This window comes from Rhineura floridana, chromosome 1 (assembly GCF_030035675.1).
Source record: "Rhineura floridana isolate rRhiFlo1 chromosome 1, rRhiFlo1.hap2, whole genome shotgun sequence".
Taxonomy (NCBI): Eukaryota; Metazoa; Chordata; class Lepidosauria; order Squamata; family Rhineuridae; genus Rhineura; species Rhineura floridana.
Window position 1 is genome coordinate 157,044,924 of NC_084480.1, and position 15,404 is coordinate 157,060,327.

Consider the following 15,404-nt stretch of genomic DNA (forward strand, 5'->3'; position numbering starts at 1 on the left):
AATTTTACCCACACATCATCCTAACTGCCATCCCAACTGGCAAAGATTTCCAATCCCATCCTTGCAGCCATGCTGGAAGAGGAGAACACATGAGTATGAGACATGCTCATGCAGCACTTAGACAGAATAGCATTGCACAGCCAATGTATCTGGAAGTATGTGTTTTCTTCACATATCATTAGAGAAACTGTTATATCCACAACAGCAACTACTGTTCACTGTAAATAGTTTAAACACAAAAATGTGTGTTTAATCCATACAATCTACTACTTACCTCAGCACGATCCAGTCCAAGTTCTAAAGCTTGCTGCTGCAAAATGATTTTAAAAAGCTTTCTTAGAAAGCATGTCAATTGACTAGATAATTTTACAGATTCCTTTACTATATCATATAACCTTCACTATTCTTTATTCACCAAATAAAATGTTCTAATCAATTAAAACAAATGCCTTATTTAATATTCTATGGCTGTTGCCTAGAAGCAAATTTTATTGAAATCATTCAGACTTCTGGGTAAATACGATTAGGACTTGAGTTCAAGCAATAGGCTATAAACAGTAATTCTATCACAGACGATTAAGACATAACTGAGATAAGCTCAAGTTTGTCTATGCTGTGGTTTGTGAGAACAGCAGCTACCTCAAAGCAGAAGGGAAGCTGCAATGTATAACTGGCAGTGTTTACACTATGGTCTAATGTAGGAATATAAGAGACAAATGAGCAGGCTGTTCTCTCCCCAGCTTAACAGCAAATTTTCTTGTTCTGCCCTAGCAATTAAGCACTTTGGCACTGATGTTAATTATGGTGAATGCTGACCAGGACTCCTGTTTAACCACTTTTTGAAACTCTGGTTTCAAAGTACAGTTAAAGCTAATTTCATCCAGGGTTAAAACAGAAAGCCTAAGTACTCTAACCCAGAGTTAACTTGGTGATAACATTAATGCTTAACCACAGTCAAGGAAACAGTGAGGAATTCACTTCCTAGATGGGAGGGGTGGGAAGAAAGGACCGTATTATTATTTAAACCATAGTGAAGTATACAACTGCATGGGTCCTATAAAGCTTGTTACTATAACAGAAAGAATCTTAAATTTGATTCACAAAACTGGAGATTTGTATTAATAATAGCTATATTAATAAAGTTGGCACTGAAGTGGTCTTGGCTTTTTATCTCTGTCACTAACTAGTAGAGGCACTTATAAGTCCTTTTCCATTAGATTCACATCTCCCCTTTTATCTCATCCATCCAAGACTATAATCTCATCTCACTGACTAATAGACATGTCAACAGCACTCACACGTATTTTGTATAATCTAGTGCACAATAATCAGCAAATAACCTTTTCACATTGTCTTACTTTAAGAACAAGAGGAGCCTTGAGAAAGTTCTTAAGGCAGGCTGCTGGTGCACACCTGTTCCCTCTGTTCACTGACATTTCACTATCACCTTGAAAAACCCTGTACCAGTTCAGAAATAATGACCTTGGACTATTACACCATAGTTTATTACAGGTGTGGGGAAACTTTAGCCCTCCAGATGTTGCTTAACTACAACTCCCATCTGCCCCAGCAAGCATGACCAATGGCCAAGGATGATGGGAGTTGTAGTTCAGCAACTTCTGGAGGGCCAAACGTTCCCCACACCTGGTCTATTATAATCAAGATAATTATATCTGAACTGGCCCTATAACCTCAATGTTGCGAATTTAATTGCAAAGAATAAAGACAGAAGAAATACAGTTGTTTTCTTTTCCTCTATCCAAGAATGCATTTCAAAAATAAGAATTTGACAGTGGAAGAGAGGGAAATCTTACCATCATGGCAGAAGTCCAGTGATAAGGAAAGTCAATGATTTTTTTTTCCGATTTGGGCACAGAAGAGCAATGTCACTTTTCTATGTTTCTAAGGAACTCTAGAATTAGTGGAGAAGGAAAAACATTTATCACAAAATACATAAGGCATTCTATTAAAATTTAAAATGATATCATAATAAAACAAACAAGGAGCCATCAACATAGCGGCATGTCAACCTTGTGCCTTTAAAGTTTTTAGATATTTCTTAATCAAAGTTGACTTGGCAAATGAAGCTCCATAGATGCAAGATTCCTCTGACCAGAGCTTGGAAAAGTTACTTTTTTGAACTACAACTCTCATCAGCCCCAGCCAGCATGGCCACTGGATTGGGCTGATGGGAGTTGTAGTTCAAAAAAGTAACTTTTCCAAGCTCTGCCTCTGACTGATTTCACGTGATTCCCCCCTCCCCCTGCAGCTCCATAAAACACAGTCCACACTGTTCAAGAGCAAGCCCCACCCTGAACCATCCGAAGTGACTCTTCAGGGGGCCCCTGGGGGGGGGGGAATGGGCAAGAGAAAGATTGGCTGAGCAAGCTTTCTTGCCCAGTATCTGGAATATAACCCATTACATTAGCTTAACTATCTCCTTGTCTGTTATTTCTGCTCCCCTTCCTCTTAAACCATAAGATTTAAGGAAGATTTAATTTAAAGATTCAGGAGGGTATTTGGTTGTAACTGGATTACGAGTGAGCATGATACAACTGCTAGAATGCTAGACTGAAATCTGGGAGGACTAGGTTCAAATCATTTCCCAACAACAACAATGGATGAGTTTAGGTTAAGATTAGAGATGGAAAATGGTCCACCTTAATAGGTTTATTGTAAGAATATGTCCACCACCTCGTGTGGTCCCTGGATCCAGACGTTTTAAAAAGTACTATCAATTCTCTTATAATCCCTTCCTGGGCAAAGTGATAGAGAAGGTGGTAGCTGCCCAGCTGCAGGAGTTCCTGGAGGAAGCAGATTATTTAGACCAGCAGTTCCCACTTTAAAATTGCTGAGGGTCTTGGCAGACCACCTAAAAATTTTTCTGCCTGATGTAGCAACTGAAATGCACTGTACTAGATACTGTATGATTTTAATCATATTTGTATTGTGACTTTTATTTCTTATATACTGTATTTTATGGTATCACAATTTGACTGCCATAGAGTTCACACTGTATTACAATAAAATACAATATGAGGAATAAAACAAGCAAAAAAAAAATAAATTTTAAATTGAGTGCGTATATATAATGTTGAACTATGTGCCATCTATTGTCTTTGACCACAAATCCACAGACATGCTTCAGACCACCTGAAGCTCATGGATCATTGGTGGTCCAGGCCACAGTCTGGGAACTCCTGATCTAGACCCACTTCAGTCTGGTTTCAGGCTTGGCTTCAGCAACAAAACAGCCTTGGTTACTCTGATGACCTTTATTGGGAAAGAGACAGGGGGAGTGTGATCCTGTTGGTTCTCCTTCATCTCTCAGCGACTTTCATCACCATGGTCTAAGGCAGCCTTTCCCAACCAGTGTTCCTGCAGATGTTGTTGGACCATGTGATGTTCCTATATTAATGTATATATGGTAAGTGTTGGTTGTTTAGAAGATACATGGTAAGTGGAGTGAAAGAGGAGGGGGAGTGAATGGGCAGTAGAATGCTAGATGATTGGCTGAGTGTTTAAAATGGCTGAACGTATAAAAGGAAGAGTGAGAGTGGAATCTGGGGGGAGAAGAGGAAGAGTGGGTTGCTTGGTGGGGTTTAGAGAGTTGTTTGCCAGGAGAGAGTGGAGAAGGAGGGAGGTGGAGTTCGGATTAGTATTGAGTAAAACCATATGCTTATGTGCCTTAAGAAGAAATCTTGTTAATCTTGTTAGCTTTGTTATCTTTAATAAATACTTAATTTGGTTTACCAAAGGCCTGATCCTTGGCTGGGGTTTCACAGACCAGAAGGGAGGGTAAGGTAATGACCAAGGCTGAAGGGAAACTGTAACAAATGGTGGCAGCGGTGAAGAGAATAACAATACCAGTATTCAGAGTCTCTGGGAATACTAGTATTAGGACGTGACTGGTGGTTGCCTAGCAAGGGGATCTGTTGAGATCTGTGCTAGAGCGGGGAGAGAAACCATATAAAAGGACAGTCCGGACTGGTGGAGTCCCTGGTGGTGCCTAGAGACAGGCAGTAACCACGAGCAGGTAGGAACCTGACAGGGAGAGCCAGGGAAGGGCATCACAGACCACAATTCCCATCTTTCCTGACCATTGGCAATGCTGGCTGAGGCTGATGGGAGTTGTGGTCCAACAACCTCTGGAGGCACACTGGTTGGGAAAGGCTGGGCCAAGGTGTCCTTCTGAAATGATTCAAGGGGTTAGAAGATAAAGGCACTGTATTACAGTGTTTCTGCTCCTGCCTGCAGGGTCGCTACCCAAAACTCACAGTAGGGGACTGTTGCTTGGCGCTATGGCTTTTGGGCTGTGGAGTTCCAGTGGTCCATTCTGTTTCCTATGCTATTCAACATCTATATGACACCTTTAGGAGCTGTCATCCAGGGATTTGGAGCATGGTGTCATCAGCATACTGATGATACACAGCTCTAGTCTCCATTCCATCTGAATCAGGAGAGGCTGTGAAGGTGCTAGACCACTGTTTGAAAGCAGTGAGGAGCTGGATGGTAGCTAATAAATTGAGGATGAACCCTGATAAGACAAGACATGCTATGGGTGGTTTTTGTGTCCAGAAATAGCTACAAAGCCTGTTCTGGGAGGGGTTGCACTTCCTCTGAAGGAGTACTCCTGGATTCCAACCTGTTACTGGAGACCTAAGTGGCTTCAGTGCCTAGTAATGCCCAGCTTAGACTGGCTCGCCATTCCTGGGCTGGGATAAGCGGGCCTCAGATGTCCAGGCTCTTGTGACCTTCCATCTGGTCTACTAAAATGAATTCTACATGGGGCTGTCTGGAAACTGCAACTAATAGAGAATACAGCAGCTAGATTGGTGAGTGGGGCAGCCTAACGCGAATGTCACCAGTCCTGAAAGCAGTGCACTGTCTCCCAATGAGCTACCAGCTGAAAATGTTAGTACTAGCAAACAAAGCCCTAAATAGCTTGGGCCCTAAGTACTTAAAAGAAAGTCACCCCCACTATAAACCATCTCAGGCCTTACAATCTGCAGGGCAGGCCCTGTTGCTGGTGTCACCACTTGGTGCTCCCTGGTTGGGACTGACCCATGACAGGGGCCTTCTCACTAGCAGTTCTCCATTTATTTTTAATTTAATTTACGTATTTGTAATCCGCACTTTCCTAAGAATATATGAAGGCGGTATACAACATATATGGATCCTCCGTGGCGCAGAGTGGTAAGCAGCGGTAACACAGCCGAAGCTCTGCTCACGGCCGGAGTTCAATTCCAGCAGAAGGAGGAAGTCGAATCTCTGGTAAAAGGGGTCCAGGTCCACTCAGCCTTCCATCCATCCGTGGTCGGTAAAATGAGTACCCGGCATATGCTGGGGGGTAAAGAAAGGCCGGGGAAGGAACTGGCAATCCCACCCCATATATACGGTCTGCCTAGTAAACGTCACAAGACGTCACCCTAAGAGTTGGAAACGACTCGCACTATAAGTGCGGGGACACCTTTACCTTTTTTATACAAGATATAAAAATAAAATCAGCATAAGGTAACCACGGAAACATCATTAAAAACATCAATAAATACAGATTGGTTAGAAAGAGAAAACACAAACGGCAAAGAGCTGTCTAAGCAATACAGTTTTCAAAAGACGTCTGAAAGCAGACAGGGATGGTTTCTGCTGAACCTCTACTGGTAGGGAGTTCCACAGGGCAGGGCCTGCCATACTAAAGGTAAAGACCAACTGAAGCTCAGGGATGTGGGGAACTGCCAGAAGTGCCACATCAGAAGATCTCAGGGATCAAGCTGCAGCTTAAGGGATCAAACAGGTACTTTTGGACCCAACTTTTGTTTCGGGCTTTGTGAATTAACACAAGTATCTTGAACCTGGCCTGGTAGCAAATTGGCAAACTGTAACCCTCATTATGGAACACCCTCACTGGTGGGGTGTTCAATCTCTGCTTCAACAGCTTCTTTCAGGCACGCCATGTCCCCAGTTTGAGTAACAGTGCCGCTGATGCTTTATCAGGTAATTATCTGGAACCAATGCCAGTGGCACTTTGGGAGCTTGGTGGATTAAAGTAGAGGGAGCCAAAAGGTTATCTAGTGCCCCTAGCATACTTTTTATGATAGGGCAGGTATGGAATTCTTCATTCAGAACAGAGAAGGGGTGCATCAGGTAAAGCCCATACAGGTGGAATACATGCATACTTGGGGCCAAAGGGACTGTCAGTCAGGACCTTGCAAGTTAAGTTGGCCAGCTTGCCTTTTATACCTAAGGTGAGGGGGGGGGGAGACACAAGGATGTTTCAGCAGATTTCCAGATTTGGAAAAGATTAGGAGGGATGGCAGAGGGTGTGGCCCTCCAGCCAGACAAGTGGGAACCCATATCACCAGGTTTGTTGAGGGGCATGAAGCATCAGCGGGTGGTACTTTGCAATGCCTCGTATGAGGTTGCTTCATTATATTCTGCAGCCATCACACCCTTTTGGTGTGGCATTTAGGATAGGGGAACCAGTAGCTAAACCAAAGGCAGACCACTCTCAGTGTTCTCTGCAATTGCAGGATTTTTCATTTACCAAGGGTTGGGTTCAAATCTTGATATGTTGGTCTAAGACTGACCAAAGGAGGAGAAGTTCTGTAGACACGTCATGCCCATCTATGGAGGCCAATATATACCCAGTGGTGGCACTGAGGGAGTATGTATAGGCAACTCTCCAAGGAATTTGTTTTGTCATGGAGACAGTCTACCTCTGACCAAATATCAATTTCATGCTGCAGCTAAGGCACTCAGGAGAATGGGGGTGTGGGACTCATTCTTTTAGGATTGTGGCAGCATCAACAGCTGCACATTTTGGAATGCCCCAGGGTGGCATATAGAATAAAGGCATGTGGCAGTTGGCCACCTAAAAGGCATATATGAGGCCTCTGAAGGGCTGGAAAAAAGAAAATTGAGTGGGAATTATTATGGTTATTATTGCTAGATGGCCTAGGGCTGGTCACACCAATATAAAATACAACAGTAAAAACAATTTAAAACAAATTTTGAATTTACTTTTTATTTGTGTGGTTTTTTTCCCACTAGCAGGTGGCTAGGATGGAGATGAACTCATCTGAGTCCTCATCACAAGCCACAGCATGGTTTTTTGGCCAGTCATAGCGCAATGCACTCTAGGATGGGAATGCTGCTGGGTCTTAGCCAAATGGCTCTGGGTCAATGGTTGGGCAGAAGGGGTTTGATGTGAGATAGGTGGTTGCCCGCTGTCTTCTGGCAGAACATGGTTAGACAGAAACCACACATTTTAGTTTTACCCATGGGCAACAATGACAGGCCTTGATCTTGCAAGCACTGGAAGATTTAGAGTTGATTATAGATATGGGTGACCACGGCCAACCAGGTGCCTGGGGGAAGCCCACAAGCAGGACCCGAGTGCAAGAACACACTCCCCTCCTGAGGCTTCCGGCAACTGGTTTTCAGAAGCATGCTGCCTCTGACTAGGGTGGCACAGCACAGCCATCATGGCTAGTAGCCATTGATGGCCCTGTCCTCCATGAATTTGTCTAAACTTCTTTTAAAGCCATCCAAGCTGGTGGCCATTACTGCGTCTTGTGGGAGCAAATTCCATAGTTTAACTGTGTGCTGAGTAAAGAAGTACTTCCTTTTGTCTGTCCCGAATCTTCCAACATTCAGCTTCTTTGAATGTCCACGAGTTCTAGTATTATGAGAGAGGGAGAAGAACTTTTCTCTATCCACTTTCTCAATGCCATGCATAAGTTTATACACTTCTATGACCCGTCTTTTCTCTAAACTAAAAAGCCCCAAGTGCTGCAACCTTTCCTCGTAAGGGAGTCGCTTCAGCCCCTTGATCATTCTGGTTGCCCTCTTCTGAACCTTTTCCAACTCTATAATATCCTTTTTGAGATGAGGTGACCAAAACTGTATACAGTATTCCAAATGTGGCCGCACCATCGATTTATACAACGGCATTATGATATTGGCTTTTATTTTCAGTACCTTTCCTAACTATCGCTAGCATGGAATTTGCCTTTTTCACAGCTGCCGCACACTGGGTCGACATTTTCATCGTGCTGTCCACTACAACCCCGAGGTCTCTCTCCTGGTCGGTCACCGCCAGTTCAGACCCCATGAGCGTATATGCGAAATTCAGATTTTTTGCTCCAATATGCATAATTTTACACTTGTTTATACTGAATTGCATTTGCCATTTTCCCACCCATTCACTCAGTTTGGAGAGGTCTTTTTGGAGCTCTTCGCAATCCCTTTTTGTTTTAACAACCCTGAACAATTTAGTATCGTCAGCAAACTTGGCCACTTCACTGCTCACTCCTAATTCCAGGTCATTAATGAACAAGTTGAAAAGTATAGGTCCCAATACCGATCCTTGAGGGACTCCACTTTCTACAGCCCTCCATTGGGAGAACTGTCTGTTTATTCCTACTCTCTGCTTCTTAACCAATTCCTTATCCACAATAGGACCTCTCCTCTTATTCCATGACTGCTAAGCTTCCTCAGAAGTCTTTGGTGAGGTACCTTGTCAAACACTTTTTGAAAGTCTAAGTACACTATGTCCACTGGATCACCTCTATCTATATGCTTGTTGACACTCTCAAAGAATTCTAATAGGTTACTGAGACAGGACTTTCCCTTGCAGAAGCCATGCTGGCTCTGCTTAAGCAAGGCTTGTTCTTCTATGTGCTTAGTTAATCTAGCTTTAATAATACTGTGAGAAGGATCTTGAGATTGTTTATCACAAGCTGAATACGAACAGTGTGATGTGGCTGCAAAAAAGGCAAATGCTATTTTAGGCTGCATTACACCTCTCCAAGGTTGCTCTCAGAGAATAGCACTGGGTGACTGTCTTTCAGCCCCCTGGCAGTTGTGCTGTGGGGTGCCGCAGGATATCATCTTGTCCCCGATGCTGTTTAACATCTATATGAAGCCATTGGGAGCAGTCATCAGGAGCTTTGGGGCGAGGTGTCAGCAGTATGCTGACAACACCCAGCTCTAGTTCTCCGTAACATCTGAATCAGGAGAGGCTGTGCAAGCCCTGAACCGGTGCTTGGATTTGGTGGTGGGCTGGATGAGGGCCAATAAACTAAGTCTGAATCCTAGCAAGACGGAGGCGCTGTGGGTTGGTGGTTCCTGAGTTTGGATAATTGGTCAGTTGCCTGCTTTGGATGAGGTTGTACTCCCTCTGAAAGAGCAGGTCCGTAGTCTGGGGGTGATCCTGGATCCATCTTTGTCGCTAGAGGCCCAGGTGACCTCTGTGGCTAGGAGTGCCTTTTACCAGCTTTGGCTGATAAGACAGCTGCGGCCGTTTCTGGGCCGGGATAGCCTGACCACTGTTGTCCACGCACTGGTAACCTCTAGGCTGGATTACTGTAATGCGCTCTATGTGGGGCTGCCCTTGAGGTTGGTCCGGAAGCTGCAGCTAGTGCAAAATGCAGCGGCGAGATCGCTCACTGGGGCAGGTTATTGCCAACATGTCACCTCGCTGCTGAAAGAACCAAGTTCAAGGTTCTAGTTTTGATGTACAAAGCCGTATACAGCTAGGGACCAGGATACCTGAAAGACCGTCTTACCCCTTATATTCCCAGCTGATCACTGCGCTCTGCGGGTGAGGGCCTCCTGCAGATACCATTTTATCAGGAGGTTCGTTCTGTACAATATAGGAAACGGACCTTTAGTGTGGCGGCACCTACCCTGTGGAATTCCCTCCCTTTGAATATTAGGCAGGCGCCATCTCTGCTATCTTTTTGGTGCCTTTTAAAGACTTTCCTCTTTCAACAAGCCTTTTATGTTGAGACCTATCCCAGTCTGAGTCTGTGTTAGAATTGCTTTTAATATGTCTTTTAATATCTTTAACCCTTTTTTAAAAAAGATGTTTTTAAAGTTTTTTTTGAGGAGGGGATGTTTTTAACGTTGTTTTGTTTAAATGTATTTTAAGGTCTTTTTATGAAGTTTTAAAGTGTTTTTAGTGTTTCTGTTTGCCGCCCTGGGCTCCTGCTGGAAGGAAGGAAGGGGTATAAATAAAATTAATTAATTAATTAATTAACAGAAGTATAGTTTCCAAACTGCATGAAGTATTAGTTCTCCTCTATTCGGCACTGGTTAGGCCTCATCCTGAGTACTGCATCCGATTCTGGACAGCACACTTTAAGAAGGATGCAGACAAACTGGAACAGGTTTAGAGGAGGGCAACAAGGATGACTGGACTGGAAACAAAGCCCTATGAGGAGAGACTGAAAGAACTGGGCATGTTTAGCCTTGAGAAGACTGAGGGGAGATACTCTTCAGGTACTTGAAAGGTTGCCACACAGAGGAGGGCCATGATCTTGTGTCGATCATCCCAGAGTGCAGGACACAGATTAATGGGCTCATTTCGACTGAACATCAGGAAAAACATCCTGTTAGAATGGTTCAACAGTGAAACCAATTAACTAGGGAGTTGGTGGACTCTCCAACGCTTGAGACATTCAAGAGGCAGCTGGACAGGCACCTGTCAGGTATGCTTTAATTTGGATTCCTGCATTGAGCAGGGGGTTGGACTCAATGGCCTTATAGGCCCAACTCTACAATTCTATGATTCAGCCCACTTTGTGCCAAATTAAGATTTGGAAATCTGAATCTTCAGTACTCCTATTCATTTGCATTGGGAAACCAAAATGGCCGTAACTGTTTCGGGGTTTTTCCACACAGGTGTACTGAAGATATTCCCTCAACGGGGGACACTCCCCGACAATTTCTCATCTGGGGTCAGAAGTCACAGGTGGATCCCAAGACACACAAGTTCTGTTGTGGTGTCTTGAAAGACAAACCGTGAGTACCTACAAACTTTGAGGATAATTGATTAAAACAAATCTCACCCACACAGGCAGTGACATTCACACAGCCAAACTACACACATATTGGAATGCAAATATATTAACAATGGTATGCTTTAATCATCTCATTCTCATAGTGTTTTGCCTGAGACGGACACCAACTCGATCAGAAGTCTGGTTCTCTACTGGGGGGAGGGGGGTGTTGCTTTGCAAAGGGGACCACAAATGGAAACGTTGCTGTGTTTGAAACTCACCTCTTAAGTACTTCTAATGGCAAAGTGACAAGTCTTACTGCTTAGTGTATGTGCAGCCTGATCTCAGACAGCATGTCTAATCAGAAGGAAGTCCCAGAAGTTTAATGGGGCTTAATTCCCTGTAAATGTGCGCAGGAAGCATCCTAGACAGAACAAATCACACATTTGGAGAGGTAGTCAAATGTACTCGTCACTTGCTCCTGCTGAATGCCTGATCTGACAGACACCCCAAAAGAGTCTGGCACTCAGTCCTACAGCCAAAGTTCGCAAGTCTGCATTTCTTTTTTGGAAACGAAAAGCAGTTTACATAAAGCCTCCACAACCTAGGCCGGGGTAGCCAACTGTGGTCCTAGCCACTGTAGCCCAACAGCATCTGGAGGGCACCAGTTCGTTACCCCTGCCCTAGGTTTACATCAGCAATAGTACTATGGCCCAAGGAAAACGGTGCTGCTAAGCGAGGCGTCCAAATTCCTGCACGAGGCATTCCGTTCTCTCGAAGAGGCAAATGTGTTGCTTGACTGAGAAAACGAAGGGGGGGAGGGGTCACACTTGGAGCGGCGGCGGCAGAAAGAAGACGGAACACCCTCAGGTGTTCGGGGGGGCAGGGAGGGGGGGAAGGCACCGGAGGAGGGGAAGCCGGTATGCCAGCCACCGAGCACGACAACTGGCAATTTACCCGGCGGGAAGGAGGGAGCACGGCAGAGAAGAGCGCGGCCTGCCCCTCGGCTCAGAAACAAAGGGAGGCGGGCGGCTCCCCCTCCCCGGTAGTGCCTTCCCACGGGCATCCCGCTCCGTGGAGAAAACACGAGAAGGAAGAAGCAGGCCGCCGCTGAGGCCGACTCACCGCCTCTCTAGCAGCACCATGAGGGGGTCCCGCCGCAGCCGCCAGCCCGGTCCCAGGAGCCCGCCAGGCTGGGCAGGGGGCACGGCCCGGCCCTCCCGAATCCCTCCTCCTCGTCGTCGTCGTTGGCGGCGGCTCCTTCTGCCGCCCTGAAGAGACGTGGCAGCGAGGGCTGATGCGCTCATCAGCGCGCGACGAGGCAGGGACGGCAAGCAGGCGGCTGCAGAAACAGCGACCAACCCGGGAAGGGAAAAGGGTGAAAGCGAATGGGAGCGGCCATCTTGGGTGTGGCAAAACCGCCGGAGCTGGGAGGAGAATGCTCCAGCATCCGGGGCTTTCGCTGCTTTTAGAGTGTGACGTCAAACCCGCCTTTGTCTCAACCAGTCATTGCGGCGCCGCAACCAATCCTTGCCTCTCTTTGATTAAAATATATTCTTTGAAATGAAAGAGATCTTGCCCTTTCTGCACAGAGATCTAAATCATTCAGTTTGTCCAAATACCTTCAAGCCCAGTCCTGGCTGGCATTTCAGACATCTAAGTACTAGAAGAGCCTTCTGACTGTTCAGGAATCTCTCTGATTAAATTATTATTATTATTATTATTATTATTATTATTTCAATTTATATACCGCCCTTAGCAGAATAGCTCTCAGGGTGGTGAACAAACAAGATAAAATACAATATATCATAGTGAAAATCACAAAAACATGTACAAACAACAGAAAGCACAACAAAAACGAAATACAACACAAATTAAGGATACATGTTCAAAGTAGAAAGATTAAGAAAATTAAAAGATTAAAATTAAATCAGCATAGTATTTTCAGAATTTTTATAAGCAGCCTTTTGAGCCAATCAAGTCACAATATCTTCAAAATGTTAGGTTTAAGCTTTTGCTATCACTGGCCATAGTTTGCCCAGAGCAGATTTTGAACTATGTACAACCAGTTACTTCCCCCCCCCTCCACCCTTTGTCTGTTTTGGTTGCTCATATATGCCCTTTGTTGATTCTTGGGCTTACCAGAAGCTCTGGGCCAGGCGAAAAGCACTGGCATTTTGTAGAGGACAACCTCCCCTTTCCTACGACGCTGAAGTTGGTTCCCAGTTCCTTATTTGCTTGAAAGGTCAAAACACTACAAGAGAAGAAAAGTTGACAGCTACAGCAACTTCAAGCCAAAGTAAACATGTCTCTGAACTACAAAATATATGTTGGGGTACCCTGTATAATATATCACTGTGATCGGGGAACTCTCCCAGTCAAAAATAACAATACAGTTATGCAATCAAAATAATCAGGCTTCTGATATTATCATAAATACATAATGATGTCATAAAATCATAAAAAAGTAACGGGGTGCCCACCACAAACTGCTCTGGGCCAGCACAAATCATACAACCCAGGAAAGCGGAGGGTGTCCTCTATGAGATGCCACTGTGTCCCACCTGGCCCAGAGCTTCTGCAGGGCGCAGGGCATGGATGAGGGCATCTATGAAAAAACAAAGCAGACAAAAACATACAGGAAAAAATAAGTAACTGGGGGTGCCCACCCCAACATCTGCTCTGGGCCAGCACAAATCATACACCCAAGGAAAGGGGAGAGTGTCCTCTATGAGATGCCACTGTGTCTCACCTGGGTCAGAGCTTCTGCTGAGTGCAGGGTATGCATAGGGGCATCTACACCCAACCAACATGGACAAATAGAGGTGAAAAAAATAGGTAACTGGGGGTGCCCACCCCAAAATCTGCTCTGGGCCAGGACAAATCATACACCCCAGGAAAAGGGAGGGTGTCCTCTATGAGATACCACGGCTTCCTGATTGGCCCAGAGTTTCTTGTGGGCAGAAGATCTGAGCAACTATACACATCAAAATATTTAAATAAGGTAGGGGGGGAAAGGAACAGGTGGTGCCTGTGATGTTCCTGTATTAGTGTATATATGGTAAGTGCTGTTTGAATAGAAGATACATGGTAAGTGGAGTGAAAGAGGAGGGGGAGTGAATGGGCAGTAGAATGCTGGATGATTGGCTGAGTGTTTAAAATGGCTGAGGGTATAAATGGAAGGATGACCGTGGAATCTGTGTGATGAAAGTGAGTGGGTTGTTTTGGTGGGTTTGAGAGAGTTGTTTGTCAGGAGAGCGTGGAGAAGGAGGGGGTTGGAGTTCGGATTAGTATTAGATAAAACCATATGCTTATGTGCCTTATGAAGAAATCTTGTTATCTTTGTTATATTTAATAAAAACTATATTTGGTTTACCGAAGGCCTGATCCTTGGCTGGGGTTTCACAGACCAGAAGGGAGGGTAAGGTAATAACCAAGGCTGAAGGGAAACTGTAACAAATGGTGGCAGCGGTGAAGAGAATAACACCACAAGTATTCAGAGTCTCTGGGAATACTGGTATTAGGATGTGACTGGTGGTGGTTGCCTAGCAGGGGGATCTGTTGAGATCTGTGCTAGAGCGGGGAGAGAAACCATAAAAAAGGACAGTCCGGACTGGTGGAGTCCCTGGTGGTGCCTAGTGACAGGCAGTAACCACGAGCAGGTAGGAACCTGACAGGGAGAGCCAGGGAAGGGCGTCACATGTGGTGGCAGTAGCGGTGGGATACGAACAAAGGAGACTACGTCACAGGTGTTGGCTGTAACGGTGGTACGAATACTAGAGAATCCCTAACAGTGTGACAAACAGAAATAACAAAACAAGATTACTTGTGAGAGTGACTGGCAAAGAGTGTGTGGCAAAGAGTGAGTGAACTCAAACACCATGGCTGAATATATAAAAATGAAAAGAGAGGAGCTGGTGGAGAAGTGCATAACATTCAATTTACCTCACGAGGGTAAAGGGGTAGATGAATTGAGGGTAGCACTTATAGGATTTGCAACTGCCTAGCAAAAACAACCTGTCAGGGAAGAGACCCCAGAAGGATACTTAAGCAATCCCGCTTATATAGAGTATTTGAGAGAGAAGTTAAGATGGGAGGCTGAGGAAAAAGACAAGCAGAGGGAGTTGGAAACTGAGAGATTGAGGATGGAAACTGAGAGAATGAGAGTGGATGCTGAGATACAAGGGGAAAGATTAAAATTGGATAGAGAGAAATTTCACTCTGAGGAGGCAAGGAAAGACAGAGATGGAGCAAAAATAAAAATTACTCCAAAGGACTTTGCTGTCTATGAGCCTGGTCAAGATCCTCAAATTTATCTCACAACCTTTGAAAAGGCAGCTCAGTTGACTTCCGGGAAGGGTTGCTTTGCCTGTGCTGCCTCTGAGTCAAGCTCTTGTCTCAGAAGAAGCTTTTTCAGCTTTAAAATCAGTCACAACGCTCTTTTTGAGCGGTAAAGATTTTCTCCCGGGCAGGGAGAAACGTTAGAGATTAACCACAAAGCCTGTTTTTGTGGGGAGGACTGGATTTCATTTATTTATGAGAGAAGGTTCAAACTACAATGCCGGACGGACTTTCATCAAGCTCTAGCTGATTATAGCGACACGTTTATCTTTTCTTTAA

At 44.9% G+C, this 15,404-nt stretch overlaps 1 protein-coding gene across 12 annotated transcripts in view; it reads right to left on the reverse strand.

Moving 5' to 3' along the window:
- SUPT20H (SPT20 homolog, SAGA complex component) overlaps positions 1-12,222 on the reverse strand; it is a 56,987-nt gene extending 44,765 nt beyond the window's left edge. For 4 of the 12 annotated variants that reach the window (XR_009764404.1, XR_009764403.1, XM_061639123.1 and 1 more), the window contains exons 1-3: positions 11,910-12,221; positions 1,815-1,912; positions 275-310 (exon numbers count right to left, since the gene is read on the reverse strand). Coding sequence is in view for 8 of the 12 variants with exons in the window: in XM_061639123.1 (XP_061495107.1) it covers positions 275-310; positions 1,815-1,820 (42 nt within the window). In the remaining 4 variants the exon portion in view is untranslated. Of the gene's footprint in view, positions 1-274; positions 311-1,814; positions 1,913-11,909 lie in introns of all 12 variants that reach the window. The other 8 variants (XM_061639077.1, XM_061639051.1, XM_061639059.1 and 5 more) reach the window with 3 other exon arrangements.
- Positions 12,223-15,404: the final 3,182 nt, after the last annotated feature.